The following is a 20,008-nucleotide window of genomic DNA, read 5'->3' as shown; positions in this document are numbered from 1 at the left end:
TTGTCTCTCTTAACACATCCTATTGGTTCTGTTTCTCTGGAGCATCCTGACTAATTAGGTGAGGAAAATGACCACAGTGGTTTTGGTAAACCATAACCTATAGAAACAAGACATAAAAACAAGTTCTGTCTTTGAATTACTATCCTTCTCAGAGTCTTTACACCTGCAGTGACACTGCAAAGATCTTCTGTAACTATTTGGTAATGGTAGAATCCCAAAAGCAAATGAGTCCCTTTTAGAAACGAAAGATATTCGGGGATAGGTTAATAATAGGTTAGTGCTGGGGGGTTCTGGACCTGTCAAGAATTTCAGAGGACAGAAACTCCAGGTTTGAGGATCACTACTGCACAGCAGCTGCAAAGTAAGAGGAGTCCCTTAAGTAATAACTTATTCAATCTATAATAGAATAAAAAAAGACCATTTCCATTATCTGTGTGCATGTGTGTAATTGAAGCTAACCCAGGCATGCATTTCTTAATAAAATGCATAGTACAGAGCCTCTTTCCTGTTATCAGTTACTAATGGACAGTGTTTATGTTTTTTTCCCCTACCCTATGATAAACTTACAGATTTAAACTTATTACTTTCGAACCTGAAAACCCTGTATTTTTTTGTGTGGGCCCAGAGAAGATGAACATATGTGTTTTGGGGTTTTGTGCATGAGAATTCAAGCAGCATATTCAGAAAGCTCACATGCCATTTTTTTTTTTCATTCCGCTTTGGCAGTTACCACAGATCAGAGGTAGAAAAGAAGAGAAAAGACAAAATAATGACATTATAAATAGCTGCCTTATATTCCTACAAAGAAGAGCTCTTTTCTTTTTGGAGCTCAAATATTAGAGTCTATATGGATTGCTGACCAGGGTCTTATTGATGTTATTCTGTAGTTAACTTGGTTGCCATTAACAAGTTAATTAATGTAGTAAATGTTTATTGAGTGCTAGAAACACTTATAGGCACTGGGAATAAATCCATGGACAAAATAAACAGAGCTCCATCCTCAAGGATAGTATTTGCCCATGGAAGTAAAAATGGGTGATTGGAAGGAAATCACGCACTCTGAAACAAAAATCATCATATTTCTAGGATTGCAAAAAAATAACATACAGAGCATCTGAGATAATTTAAAACTTGCTTCTATAAATTATTCGTTAAAGTAGTAATTTTAAATAATTTAGTAAAAATAATTCATAACCTTTCCTCTAAATTTAAGATCATCTCCCTAGGAAGCTTTCTCTGACTGCCCTTCTTTCTCTGGACTCCCACGACACCCTGGAGCTATAGCTCATCACAGTGTATACAGGGTTGCAGTCATTGAGTGGTTAGTAATGTGGCCACCTCAGCTGGGCTCTCTGGATCCAAATCCCAGCTCTGCCACTATTCGGGCAAGTGATACAATGTCTCATCTGTAAAGCAGAGATTAAAAATAGTACTTTCCATGGGATTCTTATGAGGAATTAAATGAGTTAAAGTAAGTAAAGTGCAGGTGCCTGGGTGGCTCAGTCGGTTAAGCGTCTGCCTTCGGCTCAGGTCATCATCTCAGGGTCCTGGGATGGAGCTCCACATTGGGCTCCTTGCTCAGTGGGAAGTCTGCTTCTCCCTCTACCCTTCCCCCTGCTCGTGATCTCTCTTACTCTCAAATAAATAAAATCTTAAAAAAAAATAAAATGATACAGTGGCACTGTATCACTGTGTTGTATTTTATTTATCTCATATTCTTCCGCCTTCCTTCAGTATCTGGAGGAGTACCTAGGATAGAGTCTGTTAAACTTCTAAGAATTCATGAGGGATTTTTGTTTTTTTTTAAATGATATATACACAAAATATACATGTTTTAGATAGGCACTCTAAGATTACTTCATTCTGCAGCTATCCTTTAAATCCCGGAACACAGCTGATAAAATAAAAATAAATACATTATCTTGACTTTAATTTTATTCATGTCAATTTTATTTATGTATATAACAGTATCACCCATTACTGCTGTGTTTACTCAGTGGTTTTTACTGGTGACTCACAGACCAATAGCATCAATATCATCTATGAATTTGTGAGAAATATAAAATCCCTGGGCCCATCCCAGACCTACGGTATCAAAAATTCTGAGTAGGGCCCAGCAAACTGAGTTTCAACAAATCTTCCAAGTAATTCTGATGTCCACCAAAGTTTAAGAGCAAAATGCTAAATACAAGAAAGAATGCGGCTTGGTTCAAATAATTAAGCAAGAGTGGATAGCCAGAAAACTGAGATTAATCTCACAGAGAGCTAATAAAACTGCAAAGTATACAAAGTATATCTGGGGTAGACTTTTTCTCCATTCTATTCACTGTTTCTCCAAGAGATTTCCTTTTCTGTCATGGCTTACTTTTTTAAAAAATTTTTAAAAAGACTTTATGTATGTATGTATGTATGTATGTATGTATGTATGTATGTATTTTAGAGAGAGAGAAAGAGACAGAGGGCGGGGGAAGGGGCAGAGGGGGAGGGAGAGGGACAACCAGACTCTGCACTGAGCACAGAGCCCAGTGGAGCCTGATATGGGGCTCAATCCTGGGACCCTGAGACCATGACCAAGCAAAACCAAGAGTCAGACATCCAGCTGACTGAGCCAACCAGGCACCCCTGCTTTACCAATTTTAAAATATCATTTTGTGTCGTCAATGGAAAAGACTATAATCGAAGAGAAAATTTAATGCTAAAATATATTTTTATTTATTTATTTCCTGGAGAAATATAGTCTTACAACAATCTGAGAAATAAACACTGTTAGAAACAATATTTCAACCAAACATCACACATTATATTCTTACAGAGGTAATCTCCATTCAGATTCTGTGGAAAATGAGCACAAAGGATATAATTTCTTATAGTCAGATATCATGGGTAGAGGTCATGCTTATTTCCCAGATTCTCATTATTGTCAACAATTTATTCCATAAGGATACAACTTTTGCCATTCCAGCTCACCTTTCTGGCTTCCAGAATGAGCCAAGTCAGAAACTGGCTCTCAGGATAGGAATGCTATGAAAGTAGCTGGACACAAAGCAGCTTACTGCTTTAGCTTTCAGGCCTCACCTGTTCTCTATCATGTGCTGTTAACCTTGCTGTTGCCAGACAGTTTGGATTCTCAGCCTAATCTGTTACATTTTTTTTTACTTATCTGCTAGACTGTCCCTTGTATATTACACTGCTCTGTTCATCATTTTGTCCAGTAGGCTTCTATTCATATTTTATCCCAATGTGTGTATATATGAACACATCTTTCAACTTTGGAGATGCTTAAAATGGGGGGAAGGGCACATAACAAATGAAATTCACGTTTACTACAATGGAAAATGAACCTGAGAGGCAGTTAATTGAAACTTTACATAATCCTCTTCTCTGTGTCTTCTCTAGCACTTTATTTCACTTGTTAACAACTTGCTTTCTCTGAATCAGTCTGCATTTCCAACTACTTTTAGATTTTTTTAACAGAATTTTGGGGTCTTGGGGAGTTACTCAAAGACCTGTACCTCTGAAACAAATAATACATTATATGTTAAAAAAAAAAAAAGAAGATAGTAGGAAGGGAAAAATGAAGGGGGGGGGGGAATCGGAGGGGCAGATGAACCATGAGAGACTATGGACTCTGAGAAACAAACTGAGGGTTCTAGAGGGGAGGGAGGTGGGGGGATGGGTTAGCCTGGTGATGGGTATTAACGAAGGCATGTACTGAATGGAACACTGGGTGTTATACACAAACAATGAATCATGGAACACTACATCAAAAACCAATGATGTAATTTATGGTGATTAACATAACATAATAAAATTTAAAAATGTAAAAAAAAACCGAAACAAAAAAAACTATAATTCTCAATCTGTCCATTATTTGCTCTACAGATACTATCTATCGATACAGACTTTCAGGAGAAACTGATAGGCCAAGTGATATTTTTGGTGCAAAGAGTTGAGGAATACCTAGATCCACTGGGGGGATGTTTTGGGCATTAGAGGATGATTTTGTAAATCACGAATTATTATGTGGCATTTTCCCACTCCTACTTTTGGTAGTAGGATAAGACATGGTTGATCACTTCTTTTTCTCAGAAACATTTTCTTTACTTGCTCTCAAGACACCACACTCCTACTTCAGCGAATGATCCATCTCAGTCTCCTTTTATGAAAATTTCTCTTCCAGGCCTCTAAATATTGCATTGCCCAGGACTCAGAACTTTGCTCTGAACTACCCTCTCTACAGCGTGGTCTCATCCAGGCAATGGCTGTGAATACCACGATGACCTCATTCCTGGGCTTTTGACAATCTGTAAGCAAGTCCTACCATCTTTACCTTCAAATATCTACCAAGTAAAGGCACATGTCATTACTTCCACTGCCCCCACCAGGTGATAGCCATCATCACATCCCTCCCAAGATGACCAGAATGGCCTCCTGTCCAGTGTCACTGCTTCCATTCTTACACAGCTATAATCTCTTCTCTGCGTAGCAGCAAGATACTATTTCTAACATGTAGATAATACCAAACCATATTATAATCTTTGCATGACATCTCATCACCTCCCAACTTTCTACCTCCCCACTTTGTTTTATTTTTCTCAAAACTAGAATTACTATTTAAAACAATATTTTGTTTATTTGGTTGCTGTTTAATTGCTTATTCTGTTGCCCTCATTAAAATAAGAGTTCCATGAAGACAGACTTTTGTACAATGGCAACCTCGGAGTACCTAGGAGAGTATCTGGCACTTTGTTTACACTTCTAATATGAATGAACAAATAAAATTGCTTAATAGAATCTTTTATATCAAAGTACTCTTAAGTGGCAGAAAATATACATTTGCAGGCTCATCTTTTTATCTATAATTTAGAGACTTCTCAATTATTACACCATATGTGTTGTTATGCTAATGGAAATGGGCATAATGAAGGAAAGATGGCAGAGGAGTAGGGGACCCTATTTCAACTGGTCCCCGGAATTGAGCTGGATATCTATCAGACCATTCTGAGCACCCACAAAACCAGCCTGAGATGTAAGAAGATCTGGATCTCTACAAACAGAATATTGCAGGCAGTTGGTTTTGAGGTATGAAGCTGGGGAACAGTGATTCTGCGGGCAGATAACGGAGGATAAACAGCAGCAAGAGGGAGCCTGGCCGTGGGAATTCTACACCACCAGTGAGTGACAGCCTCGTGCGCTGCAGACAGACACAGACTCGCAGACCGGTAGCATTGGGGAAAGGACTTTACGGCAGCCCCCAGGGGCAGAGTGGTGGGTCGGGGGTGTGAACTGGGAGTGGCTGGCGACAAAGGGCAGAGACGTGCCCCAACCTGGAGGCAGGACTGGGAGCACTGCGGAGGGGCGCACAACCCAGGCCGCTGCAGTTTATAGCAGCATGGACAGAAACGGAGATGGTGTGGCCTGGAGAGCTCACTGAAGAACAGACTGCGATCTCTCTGCTCTGAGGCAGAGGATGGGAAACGGTCTCTTCTGCTCTGACTCACAGAAGAGACGCAGAAAGCTGCCCGGGAAAGCAGCCAGAGAACAAAAGCCCCAAAGACTGATTCCCGCTGAGCCCATCCCCCACCACAGGGGGGCAGGGCAACTCTGCCCAAACAGCATTGCCTGAGTAACAGCATGGCAGTCCCCTCCCCCAGAAGACAGGCTGGGGAAACAAGAGGCCAGCAACCCTAAGGTCCCAAGAAAACAGGTGCATCTTGCTTGGGTTCTGGTCAATAATTTGGACTCTATACATTCCCTCAAACACCCATCAACAGAATGACTAGGAGGAGGAACCCCCAAAATAGAAAAGACTCAGAGATTATGACTTATGCTGCAGATTTACAAATGGATGCAGATATAACCAAGATGTCGGAGATGGAATTCAGGCTAGCAATTGTGAAGACAATGGCTGGAATGGAGAAATCAATTAATGGCAACATAAAGTCTCTAAGGACAGAAATGAAAGCTGAATTGGCAGAACTTAAAAATGCTATCAGTGAGATCCAATCCAATCTAGATAATCTAACAGCTAGGGTAAATGAGGCAGAAGAACGAATAAGTGACCTGGAAGACAATATAATAGATAAAAAGGGAAAAGAGGAGGCCAGGGCAAAACAACTCAGAATCCATGAAAATAGAATCAGAGAAATAAATGACATTATGAAGCATTCCAATGTCAGAATAATTGGAATCTGGAGGGAGTGGAGAGAGAGAGAGGACGAGAAGATGTATTTGAGCAAATCATAGCTGAGAACTTCCCTAATCTGGGGAATGAAACAAACATTCGTGTCCTAGAGGCAGAGAGGACCCCTCCCAAGATCAAGGAAAACAGGCCAACACCCCGGCATATAATAGTAAAACTTGCAAATCCTAGAACCAAGGAAACCATCCTAAGGGCAGTTAGGGGGAAGAGATTCCTTACATACAGAGGGAGGAACATCAGAATAACGTTAGACCTATCAATAGAGACCTGGCAAGCCAGAAAGGCCTGGCAAGACATATTCAGGGTACTAAATGAGAAGAACACGCAGCCAAGAATACTTTATCCGGCAAGGCTGTCATTTAGAATGGATGGAGAGATGCAGAGCTTCTACGACCAGCAGAAACTGAAAGAATATGTGACCACTAAGCCGGCCCTGCAAGAAATATTAAGGGGGTTCTATAAAAGGAGAAAGACCCCAAGAGTGATATACAACAGAAATTTACAGGGACAATCTATAAAAACAATGTCTTCACAGGCAACACAATGACAATTAATTAATATCTTTCAGTAATCACTCTCAATGTGAATGGCCTAAATGCTCCCATAAAACGGCACAGGGTTGCAGATTGGATAAAAAGACAGGACCCATCCATATGCTGCCTACAAGAGACTCATTTTGAACCTAAAGATACATCCAGACTGAAAGTGAAGGGATGGAGATCCATCTTCCATGCCAGCGGACCTCAAAAGAAAGCTGGGGTAGCAATTCTTATATCAGACAAATTAGATTTTAAACTAAAGTCTGTAATTAGAGACACAGAAGGACACTGTATCATTCTTAAAGGGTCTATCCAACAAGAAGATCTAACAATTGTAAATATCTATGCCCCCAACATGGGAGCAGCCATCTACATAAGCCAACTGTTAACCAAAATAAAGAGTCATATTGATAACAATACATTAATTGTAGGAGACCTCAATACTCCACTCTCAGCAATGGACAGATCATCTAAGCAGAAAATCAACAAGGAAACAAGAGTTTTGAATGATACACTGGACCAGATGGACCTGGGTCACAAATCAGGTCTCAACCGATACCAAAAGATTGAGATTATTTCCTGCATATTCTCAGACCACAATGCTTTAAAATTGGAACTCAATCACAAGAAAAAATTTGGCGGAAATTCAAACACTTGGAAGCTAAAGACCACTCTGCTCAAGAATGTTTGGGTCAACCAGGAAATCAAAGAAGAACTTAAACAATTCATGTAAATCAATGAGAACGAAAACACATTGGTCCAAAACCTATGGGATACTGCAAAGGCAGTCCTAAGGGGGAAATACATAGCCATCCAAGCCTCACTCAAAAAAATAGAAAAATCCTGAATTCATGAACTAACTCTACACCTTAAAGAACTAGAGAAAAAGCAACAAACGATGCCTAAGCCACACATTAGAAGAGAAATAATTAAAATCAGAGCAGAAATCAATGAATTAGAAACCAGAAACACAGTAGATCAGATCAACGAAACTAGAAGTTGGTTCTTTGAAAGAATTAATAAGATCGATAAACCACTGGCCAGACTTATCCAAAAGAAAAGAGAAAGGACCCAAATTAATAAAATTATGAATGAAAAGGGAGAGACTAACACCAAGGAAATAGAAACAATTATTAGAAATTATTATCAACAACTATATGCCAATATCCTGAGCAATCTGGATGAAGTGGAGGGCTTCCTGGAAACCTATAAGCTGCCAAGAATGAAACAGGAAGAAATTGACAACCTGAATAGGCCAATAACCAGTAGCGAGATTGAAGCAGTGATCAAAAACCTGCCAAAAAACAAGAGTCCAGGGCCTGATGGATTCCCTGGGGAATTCTACCAAACATTCAAAGAAGAAATAATACCTATTCTACTGAAGCTGTTTCAAAAATAGAAACAGAAGGAAAACTTCCAAACTCATTCTATGAGGCCAGCATTACCTTAATCCCCAAACCAGGCAAAGACCCCATCAAAAAGGAGAATTTCAGACTGATATCCCTGATGAATATGGATGCCAAAATCCTCAACAAAAGCCTAGCTAATGGGATCCAACAATACATTAAAAGAATCATCCACCATGACCAAGTGGGATTTATCCCCGTGATGCAAGGGTGGTTCAACATTCGCAAATCAATCAATGTGATAGAACATATTAATAAGAGGAGAGAGAAGAACCATATGGTCCTCTCAATTGATGCAGAAAAAGCATTTGACAAAATACAACATCCTTTCCTGATTAAAACTCTTCAGAGTATAGGGATAGAGGGAACATTCCTCAAGCTCATAAAATCCATCTATGAAAAATCCACAGCGAATATCATCCTCAATGGGGGAAAGGCTGAGAGCCTTTCCTTTAAGATCAGGAACACATCAAGGATGCCCGCTCTCGCCACTATTGTTTAACATAGTACTAGAAGTCCTAGCAACAGCAATCAGACAACAAAAAGAAATAAAATGTATTTAAATTGGCAAAGAAGAAGTCAAACTCTTCTCTTTTCACAGATGACATGATACTTTATGTGGAAAACCCAAAAGGCTCCACCCCCAAATTACTAGAACTCATCCAGCAATTCAGTAATGTGGCAGGATACAAAATCAATGCACAGAAATCAGTTGCTTTCTTATACACTAACAACACAACTGTAGAAAGAGAAATTAGAGAAATGATTCCATTTACAATAGCACCAAAAACCATAAGATACCTCGGAATAAACCTAACCAAAGAGGTAAAGGATCTATACTCTAGGAACTACAGAACATTCATGAAAGAAATTGAAGAAGACACAAAAAGATGGAAAAATATTCCATGCTCATGGATCGGAAGAATAAACATTGTAAAAATATCTATGCTACCCAGAGCAATCTATACTTTCAATGCCATCCCGATCAAAATTCCAAAGACATTTTTCAAAGTGCTGGAACAAACAATCCTAAAATTTGTATGGAATCAGAAAAGACCCCGAATTGCCAAGGAAATGTTGAAAAAGAAAAACAAAGCTGGGGGCATCACGTTGCCCGATTTCAAGCTATATTACAAAGCTGTGATCGCCAAGATAGCATGGTACTGGCACAAAAACAGACATACAGACCAATGGAACAGAATAGAGAACCCAGATATGGACCCTCAACTCTATGGTCAAATAATCTTTGACAAAGCAGGAAAAAACATGCAATGGAAAAAAGACAGTCTCTTCAATAAATGGTGCTGGGAAAACTGGACAGCCACATGCAGAAGAATGAAACTTAACCATTCTCTAAGACCATTCCCAAAGATAAACTCAAAGTGGATGAAAGACCTCAATGTGAGACAGGAATCCATCAAAATCCTAGAGGAGAACATAGGCAGTAGCTTACCTCTCTGACATTGCCCACAGCAACTTCTTTCAAGATAAATCTCCAAAAGATAGTGAAACAAAAGCAAAAATGAACTTTTGAGACTTCATCAAGATAAAAAGCTCTGCACAGCAAAGGAAATAGTCAACAAAACAAAGAGGCAACCCGCAGAATGGGAGAAGGTATTTGCAAATGACACTACAGATAAAGGGCTGGTATACAAGATCTATAAAGAACTTCTCAAACTCAACACCCAAAAAACAAATAAGTCAAAAAGTGGGCAGAAGATATGAAAAGACACTTCTCTGAAGAAGACATACAAATGGCTAACAGACACATGAAAAAATATTCATCATCATTAGCCATCAGAGAAATCCAAATCAAAACTACATCGAGATACCACCTTACACCAGTTAGAATGGCAAAAATGGACAGGGAAAGAAACAACAAATGTTGGAGAGGTTGTGGAGAAAGGGGAACCCTCTTACACTGTTGGTGGGAATGCAAGTTGGTACAGCCACTTTGGAAAACAGTGTGGAGGTTCCTCAAAAATTTAAAAATAGAGCTACCATAGGGAAAAATGAGGTGGGGGGAACTGGAGGGAGAGATGAACCATGAGAGACTATGGACTCTGCGAAACAAACAGGGTTTTAGAGGGGAGGGGGGAGGGGGGGATTGGTTAGCCCATTGATGGGTATTAAGGAGGGCACATACTGCATGGAGCACTGGGTGTTACACAAAAACAATGGATCGTGGATCACCACATCAAAAACTAATGATGTACTGTATGGTTACTAACATAACATAATAAAATAATAAAAAAAAAGAAAATGGGCATAACGAGGAAAGAATTACAAATGTTGTTGAAATGTGAAGGGCTAACCATTCATAAATGGTTGCTGGACTCCACATAGCATATTGCCTATCTTCACAATGTTAGGATATAGCCTGAGGCCAGGGAGCTTTCTTTGATTCTGTAGGACATACCGTTCTTTCTTACCTATGCTCTCTATGGACTCAAGGCCAGAGGTACTTCCTTGTCTGGGGAATAATTCATGTGTGGGGAAGGCCAAATTTTGGCCCAGGTGTAAACATTATCTTTTTTGCTTTCAAAAAAATGTACATTCTCCAATCACAGTTATGATGCTTATAAGTATACCTTTTCAAACTTCTCACCAGGAGAAATATAGAATCTTCAAAGAAACACTGTAAAAGTGAATACCAGTAGTATAATACTAAAGGAATAACTTTTTTTTTTGGTTATTCAAATGGAAAACATTTATAGGATTCAAAGTGGTTGTTTTATTTTATTATTATTTGATACAAAGTGAACCATCAGTTCATGAAATTAACTTGAGAATATGCTAAAGAATGTCCTTGGTAGAAGATGTGAAAATCTATATACCTGTAAGATTGAGTTACCAAGAAAATGAAGTGGAAAAATCTGTAATTTTACAGTCAATTTACATACCAAATCTCCAATTTGGAGACTCAAACACTTCATGTTTTGATAGTGTGTTATGTGTAAATCTGTCCCTAATTTAGTGTATTTACTAAACAGTGATGTGTTCGTAACTAATTTAAAATGAATTTACATGACTGCATCTATTACTTCTTATCCCAGAATAAGGAATAATCTTGACCATTTATTTTCCTTTCAGACTGATTTTTTTCATTGCTTTTGATTTTCTTCTCAAGTGATTTAAAATGAAAATGAATAGAAGTTTCCAAGTTATGGAATGAATATGGCATAGCATAAGGAATATAGTCAGTGTATTGTAATAGCAATGTATCCAGACAGATGGTAGCTACACTTGTGAACACAGCATAATGTACAAACTTGTTGAATCATTTTGTTGTACACCTGAAACTAATGTGACATTGTGTGTCAACTATGCTCAAATAAAATAATTAAATTTTAAAAAAGAAAACTGAAAAGGTTCATACAACTTCATGTTTTACAAAATTTATATTTTGGGAAGATATTTAATTTAAAATGTTTTTGTAAAATATCCCTGATATTGATTTTACCTATTCCTAATTTTCTTTTCAGGGAGTAAGAATAGTAATTCCTCATTTGCAGAAACTCCTCTTTCCATATAGAGCTATAATATGTTATAAGATTCATGGCTCAATCCCATAGGTGACAAGGAAAGGAACAGTCAAAAATAATTAAAAATCATAATTTTAAAGCAATAATTTTGATGGTATCAAGCCATAAAATAATCAGAAATAAATCTAACAAAAGTTTTTAAGAATTTTATAAAAATATAATATTTTTTGAAAGATATAATAAAAAGACCCAAATAAATAAACTATCAGCTTATGGCCAGAGAGAGTTAAGTATGATAAAAGTGGCAATTTTTATCAAATTAATCTATAACTTTATTTCAATTTTATTAGAGTTTTTTTAAGATTTTATTTATTTATTTGAGAGAAAGAGAGAGCGAGGAAGACCATGAGTGGAGGGAGGGGCAGAGGGAGAAGCTGACTCCCCACTGAGCGAGAGCCCCATGTGGGGCTTGATCCCAGGACCATGGAATCAGGACCTGAGCCAAAGGCAGCCACCTAACTGACCCCTTTATTAGAGGAGTTTTTAATAGAATTTGACGAGCTGATCCTAAATATCAAAGGACAAATAAAGGAGGAAGAAGAGCAAAGATAATTTTAAGAATGAGGTGGGGATGAGTTCTAATAGATACCAATTTTATAATGAACTTAATTATATGCCTACATAAAATACCATATAAACTAAAAAACAAGCAACCAATTAAGTAGATATTTGCAATGTATAAAACTAGCAAATAGCTATTATAAAGAATATAAACTGAAAAAGAAAAAAATCTCAAATTCAATAAGAAAAAGATAGCAACCAATAGAAATACATGAAGTCTATTAAATGGAAATTCACTGAAGAAAAAGAAAATTGTAAATAAACAAAAGAAAAGATTCACCACTATTTTAATAACAATATTAATTAAAGCCTGAGATATCATTTCACACCCGTCAGATGGCTAAAATAAACTCCCTCACAATTCTTTTTTTTTTTTTAAAGATTTTATTTATTTATTTGAGACAGAGAGAATGAGAGACAGAGAGCATGAGAGAGAGGAGGATCAGAGGGAGAAGCAGACTCCCCGCCGAGCAGGGAGCCCGATGCGGGACTCCATCCTGGGACTCCAGGATCATGACCTGAGCCAAAGGCAGTCGCCCAACCAACTGAGCCACCCAGGAGCCCCACAATTCTTAATATAGAAAAGATGTGGAGCAATGGCACAACACTGCTGGTGGAATTATAAATTGGTACAAATATTTTCCACAGAAATTTGCAAATATCTGCCACTATAGAATAAGTACCTACCTGTTTAACTCAGAAATTCTAGTGGTAATTTTGTCTCCTGAGAAATTATCACACATATGCATAGGAAATCATATGTAAGAATGTTGACTGCAGCATTAATTTCAATGATAAATAATTTGGAAACATTATTATCTATTAATAGGAAACATACATATTGGGATATAATCAAACAATATAATGCTATAAAATATTTCAAATAAATGACCTAGATCTACATATATATGTATAAATAGAAAAAAAATTATATTGGGCAAAAAATGGTAAGTTGAAGGAAAAAAAAATGTGGTTATCATTTACATGAAATACACAAAATCGTACAACAGTATATGTAAACTATGGAAACAAACGTATGTATAAAAAAGATGGACTGCATGGGAATGATCATCAAGAAGCTTAATTTAAAAAAAGAAATTTAATTAAAGTAGTTCCTTTTCAAGTGTGTGGAATCAAAGAGGGAAATGTAGAAAAATTCAACTGTATATATAAAGTTTATAAAGAATAAAAGATTGCAGAAACTCTTCTTTCCATATAGAGCTATAATAATAGATCTGAAGCAAATGTGACAAAATGTTAAGATCTGGCAAAGCTAGGTGATGGATACAAGGGTGTTTTTTGTATTGTTCCCTATATTCTTCTGCATGTTTAAATTATTTGATGATATAAAAAGAGACAACCCAAGAGGATTTGGTTCTCCTCTACTTGGTAAATGAGCTATTTTCTGTGAACCTAGACATAATACAAATTTAAGACAAATCTTAAAGCTACAGTGACTACTACAATGGTACTAAATATTCAGTTATATGCTCTACATTTTGTAGATTTATATGGAGATAATATATTCCTAGTTAATACTTTCATTTGTCACTAGTGAGTGTATATGGTCTTCTGTTAGATTAAGATATTGCTACTTGTTGTATATGCATACGTTTTGACATAAACTAAAAACTGCAATGGGCTCAATTAAGCCAGTACTCTTTCCTGGGTGAAGGTAAATAATCTGCCTCCAAGTAACCTAGTTTCTTTTTTCATGAGCAATAACTGCCATTGGTGATTGAACCAGCCACTGTGTAGCCTCTTTTAAAAACAAGCCAAGCTTTTTATTTTTTTCCTACCCATAATCGGAGATTCTCTTCATTACCCCAGTCTTTGGAAGGGTTCTGAAGTTGGGGAAATTCATGTACGTGCTGCAAGACTTTCCCAAGACTCGGCAGAAGAGGGCTTGAAACTCGGAACAGGGGAGAGCTGCAGAGGGGCTAATTAAGGCAGTGGTGTCTGGCAACTGAGCTCTCTACCTTCAAACCGAGTTCACAGTGGCCCACACCATTTATACATAAATCAACAACCAAAACAGAATTTGCTCAAAAATCACACTCACACTTACTTTAAGGAATGTACTCTGATATTCCTTATTCTAGTATCTTGTGTATCAGTAGAAAACTGCCTGTTAAAATACCCTGTAGTGATTTCACAGTCCCCAGTGATGCACATACTGGAAAGTTGTTCATGAATTATTTCTATGACTGTTGTGTTCAAAAGTCCTACATTCCACGAACATAATCAAGTTCTTTTAGAAACCTTTTATTATTCTACTCCTAGGGAGAATTTTTGCCTATGGAAAATTCTTATATTATTTTTAAATCAATGATCAAGCATTATAGGGTAAGAGAACACTAAAGTAGATATGGCTTCTTATATAATTTCTATCTTATTTCTATAATCCTGCACCCCAACGCTGCTTGCCTGGGGGAAAAGAAGCCAAATGAGGAAACTTATTCGTAGACAGGAGTGAAAATGGCCACGGCATAATGACAGGGAACAGCATTTTACTTATTATAAATGAAGTGACAGGGAACTAAACCCAGAATTTACCAAAGTCAACTTGAAAAGAAAAGAGGATGGAATAATGATATAACAGTTTTGATTAATATAGCATTTAGCATCATATTTTTAAAGAACCATAGGTATTGGTATGTAATTCCATGGCTCACCCTTAGGGTAGGTCAATACCCAAATATACCCTACCAATTCCTTATGACTATCTTCTCCACAGTGTCCTAACCTCCAATTTACTTCAGCTAAAATATAGAGTAATAAATAATAAATATTTAATACATAAAACATATCACCAAACAATTGTAGAACTGTCTTCAGGGAGAGACATCTGGAACTATACCCGATTCACTGTTTGCTGAACTTACCTCTCAGTGCATCTCTAGAAATGTTTCTATAGAACTTCCTTAACAACTCAAATTCTCTTGCTCAATTAATTCCACTTTGTGTGTAAAGGCCTCTCAAATGTTATCATCAATTTAACTTGAACACTATGAAAATACAGGTGCAAGGTCTGAAAGACCAGCTTTTTGAAGCTGACACTGATTCAGGATTATGAGGTCAAGGAGGCAAGTAAAACATGAGTTCAGTCATATTCATGTCTATCTTGTGTATTTTTGTTCCGTGATTTGTATTTTGTTATTCTGTACTTCCACTAGGGGTGAAAGCCTGAAGTTATGAGGGTTGTTTGCTTCTGTTACAGGTTTAATAGCATCTGTCATCTAACAATACCCAGCAATGAGGTTTCTGAATGAATTACCTAGATTATATTGAACTTTCCATTTTTAGCTTCTTTTTAAAAATGTAATTGTTTTATAAAAATCTTTTCCAAACACGTAATGATCATTAAATTCTAGTAATGGTTCAAAACTTTCATATGTTACTAATTTTCTAACCTTTGTAAAGAGAGAATAGTATTTTCTCTATGCCAAAGATCAGTAGGAAGATGAATTATTTTGCTGTAGAAATCTGTAATATGTTGAAGAAACAAGGGGCTGATAAATGTGGCTGCCCATTGGAATCACCTGGAAAACTTTAAAAAAGTACTGAGAGCGGATTCTTCATTACTGGGTGGGGGGGGGGCAGTTAGGCATCAAATGTTCTAAAAGCTCCACAGCTAATTATAATATGCACCAAGTTTGAGAACCACTGATCTAAATATTTGATACTCAGTGAAAGATCTGAGACTGGCAAGCATCAGCTTTACCTGGAAGTTTGTTAGAAAAGCAGAAGCTTAACTCTATCCACAGTATCAGGAACACATCCAGAATTCTTTTTCTATGAAAACAAGGGACCAGAACTTTTCCATCCTTTCCAACTTTAACATTCACATTCTATAACCTAAATATGATACTGAGAAGCACTTTTAAACTTAGCTAGAATTCTTAACCCATATAAATTAGAGACCATTCCATTCTCTCCAATTCCACAATTCTCCTACCAAAAACCTAAATAAATGCAATGCTGAAGAATTTGAAAAATTGTGTCATAATTCCATCCTCATACCTTTCCATGCACATTCTCCTGCCTAGAATTCCTGTTTCCTTTCTCTTTCCTTATTGGAACACATCATTCAAGACCCAGGTAAAATCCTACCTCCTTTACGAAGCACGGCCTGAAAAATAACATAGCTTTTCTCTAAAATTCTATTGTTGATATAATCAATTCCATAGAGTTTAGTACATTGTTTCTTTCTATTATGACTTATATATTATCTTGTTTTCCAATCAAATGATGAGTGTCTCCAGTGAGAAATCACATTATGTTCCTTTTCTAGCCTACTTAATGTCTAACCTTAGTGAGTTATATATTGTTAAAATGTACATGGGAAATAAAGTAAGTTTTTACCACTCTCACCGGATTCCTTATTCAAAACTAGCCCATTATTAACCTTTCCACATAATGTAAATTCATAATGTAAACATCTTACAGGTTCTTGAATATCTAGGTAAATCACAATTGGCTATGACTTTAGACTCCTACTCTTTTCTTCCTGCTTCCCTGAGGCTTGCCAGCCTGAGGATAAAACTGCTTGAAATAGCATAGAAACTCTACAGAATAAGCCTCTGCTAAATAGTCCTAGAGTATACCTATAGTCGACCTCTCATATTCTTTAGCTTCATGCCTGTCTTACTCACCATTACGTCTCTATCATAGTGTTTGGCGCATGGTGGGCATATAAGCAAATTATAAACAGTCTGTCAACAAACTATGTAGGAACAGGCAATTTTGAAAATATACTGCTGAGCTCATGACAAAATTTAGAAGTATGATTTTTCTTGTAGTAGCTCCTCTATAATTTTTCTTGATACGTATATATTTCTTTTTTTTAAGATTTTATTTATTTGACAGAGAGAAAGGGAGAGCACAAGCAGGGGGAGCAGCAGGCAGAGGGAGAGGGAGAAGCAGGCTTCCCGCTGAGCAAGGAGCCTGATGTGGGACTCGATCCCAGGACCCTGGGATCATGACCTGAGCCAAAGGCAGACACTTAACGACTGAGGCACCCAGGAGCTCTATATATTTCTTTTTATGACACAAATAACACAGTCATTGTAGGGCGCCTGGGTGGCTCAATCGTTAAGCATCTGCCTTCCGCTCAGGTCATGATCCTAGGGTCCTGGAATTGAGTCCTGCATCGGGCTCCCTGCTCAGCAAGGAGTCGCTTCTCCCTCTGCCCCTGCCCCGGCTCGTATTCTCTCTCAATCTCTCTCTCAAAAATAAATAAAATCTTAAAAAAAAACCCCAAAATAAAAACAAAAAACCCCCACAGTCATTGTAGACAACACAGATTAAGTAAAATGAAAAAAAGATGTAATACCTGAAATTGCATAACTATTGTTAACAGGTACATGTCTGTCCAGACCATATATATATATACACACACAAATAAATACATATATATTTATATATATAAGCTATATATACTATTTTACATATATAATATGTGTATACATATATATACATATATACTATTAAACCCATGTACTGTTTTAAGCAGAAGATCACACTCGATCGACTATGTACTCTGCTTTTATTCAATTAAGCATATATCAAAGCATCACTCCAGCCAACAAATCAATTCATAATAAAATTTGTTTATGATGGTTGCATTAACGGATGTGCCAAAATTTATTTAATCAATTACCTAGGCTTGGAAGATTGTTATTTCTACTTTCGCTAATTATAAACAAAGCTATGATCAACAATCTCTATTACCAATTGTCCAAAAATTTCCTTAGAATAAAAATCAGGAAGCAGGTTTGCTGATTTTAAAAGTTAGGCATATTTTTAGGGCTTAAGATAAAACAATTTACCAAATGGACCTTTAGAAGTTTGTTACAAATGTGCTCTCTTGCCAGGGGATGAAAATTGTCTAAAACATTTAATCAGCAATGCAGCCAGCTCTTTTCTTGGCTATAATATTTATTAAATAGTTACACAGTGTGAATAATTGATGCAGTTGGAAAATACTCACGTTCTTTTTGAGGATCGATTTCAGGTTGGAATGATCGAAACTCATAATATGGTATCTCACGTTTGAATATGGATGTAAGAATATCATCAAGTTCATCAATGTCTTTCTGTTTTCAAATGAAAAGGAAACTTTTCTTAGTTCAATTATTTACAGAGAAACTCATCTTAGTGCAACATAATAAAAATTATTAGCTGGAGTAAATATTGGTTAATATTTCTAGTAAGACTAACACCTCTTTTGAAAAGTACAAAACATTAGGGGCTTGACTAAAACTCAGTTATTTTTTTTTAATTATTTATTTATTTGAGAGAGTGAGAGAGAGAGCATGAGCTGAGGGAGGAGCAGAGAGAGTGGGAGAAGCAGACTCCCCACTGAGCAGGACCCTGGGATCATGACCTGAGCTGAAGACAGATGCTTAACCAACTGAATCACCCAGGTGCCCCTAAAAGTCAGTTATTAAAACAACGGAAAAATAGATGCAATAAATAAAAGCTTTTGTGTCTGGGTGAATAACTTTATTTAAATATTTACTAATTTTAACAAAGCATTACAGCAGATCAATGATAACACTGGAATTTGTTTCAAAAATAAATTCTGTTAAAATACATGTTACATTTTAATAAATGAGGTAATAAAATGATGAGTCTGGTTTTTCAACTTAAAGATCAGAAATGGTACAGTTTTAAATTGATTATTTCATTCCTATGTTAAAATGAGGGAGAATATTCATCTTGGTCTCCCTCTACCCCCAGCTATAGAATAACTATATGTCTACTCTATTTCCCTAGACTGAGCATTTTCGGATGAGCTATGTAGATTCATACTACTGGGGGCAAACCCATTACGGACCCACCATTCTTTTAAAATTGTATTTTGTGAGCTATTGACTGTGACCAATTTGACTTGAGACATAGATAACTGTATCTGAGGAGGTGGGCCAATCAACAAAGCCATCAAGTAGAGAGAGGTTTGTGGAACAAAAGTTCCTAATTAAGATTTTTGTATGATTTCCAAATAAAATTAGACTTCTTACCAATACACAGCCACAGAAATTAAATGCCTGGATTGAAAAAAAAAAGACATTTTTGTTACTCTATTTCTTTCAATAAATCTGCATGCCTTAAATAATAAAGTGGTTCAGGCTTCTCTGGATTTTTAAAAGTCCTCCTTAAAAGTGGGGAGAGATGATGAAAGTCTTCTCAACTTATAGCTATAGAATGCTAAGCAAAAACAACATTAATCTTCTTCATGCTATGGCTATGGACTATGTGAGGCCATTAGCTCTGGAGCATTTTTTTCTTTTTTTTTAAAGGGAGGAGAGTCAACAATAAGTTCTGCCTTCAAGAAATTCATGGTCATCTAATTACATATGGGCAATGAATTGAGTTCTAGGTACTATGATAGAAAATCTTCATGGGTCAAGTACAGTGCAGGCAAAAGGGAGATAGCTCAATTCCACACAGGATGAAATGGTCAGAAAAGGCTGAATAGGGGAGATGAGCTAAACTGAGATTGCCATGCATATAAAGAGCATTCTGGACTAAAGGAACAAATTGCATATAGTCATGGAAATATCATAAAGCATGGTCTGGTTAAGGATTTTAGGAATTTCCATAAAACTGCAGAAGAATGAGAGAGAAGGAAGTGGGCATTTCAAAAAGTGTTTTGTATATATAATAAAAAGTTTGTAATTCATCCTGTGAGAAACAAGGAGTTGTTTAAGGCCTATAATAATTAACATGGAGATGTTTATTATGTGGACT

The 20,008-nt window shown here is 36.8% G+C and overlaps 1 protein-coding gene across 8 annotated transcripts in view; it reads right to left on the bottom strand.

Annotated features, from left to right (window-relative positions):
• BANK1 (B cell scaffold protein with ankyrin repeats 1) overlaps window positions 1–20,008 on the bottom strand; it is a 325,956-nt gene that overhangs the window by 183,728 nt on the left and 122,220 nt on the right. For all 8 annotated transcript variants that reach the window (XM_064584865.1, XM_064584869.1, XM_045880678.3 and 5 more), the window contains one exon: window positions 18,246–18,351. In XM_064584865.1, coding sequence (XP_064440935.1) covers window positions 18,246–18,351 — 106 coding nt within the window. The remainder of the gene's footprint in view (window positions 1–18,245; window positions 18,352–20,008) is intronic.

Source organism: Mirounga angustirostris, unplaced genomic scaffold, assembly GCF_029215605.1.
Source record: "Mirounga angustirostris isolate CCGP_5_RB_7025 unplaced genomic scaffold, mMirAng1.0.hap1 SCAF_2, whole genome shotgun sequence".
Classification (NCBI taxonomy): Eukaryota; Metazoa; Chordata; class Mammalia; order Carnivora; family Phocidae; genus Mirounga; species Mirounga angustirostris.
This window is presented reverse-complemented; position numbering and strand designations above follow the sequence as displayed.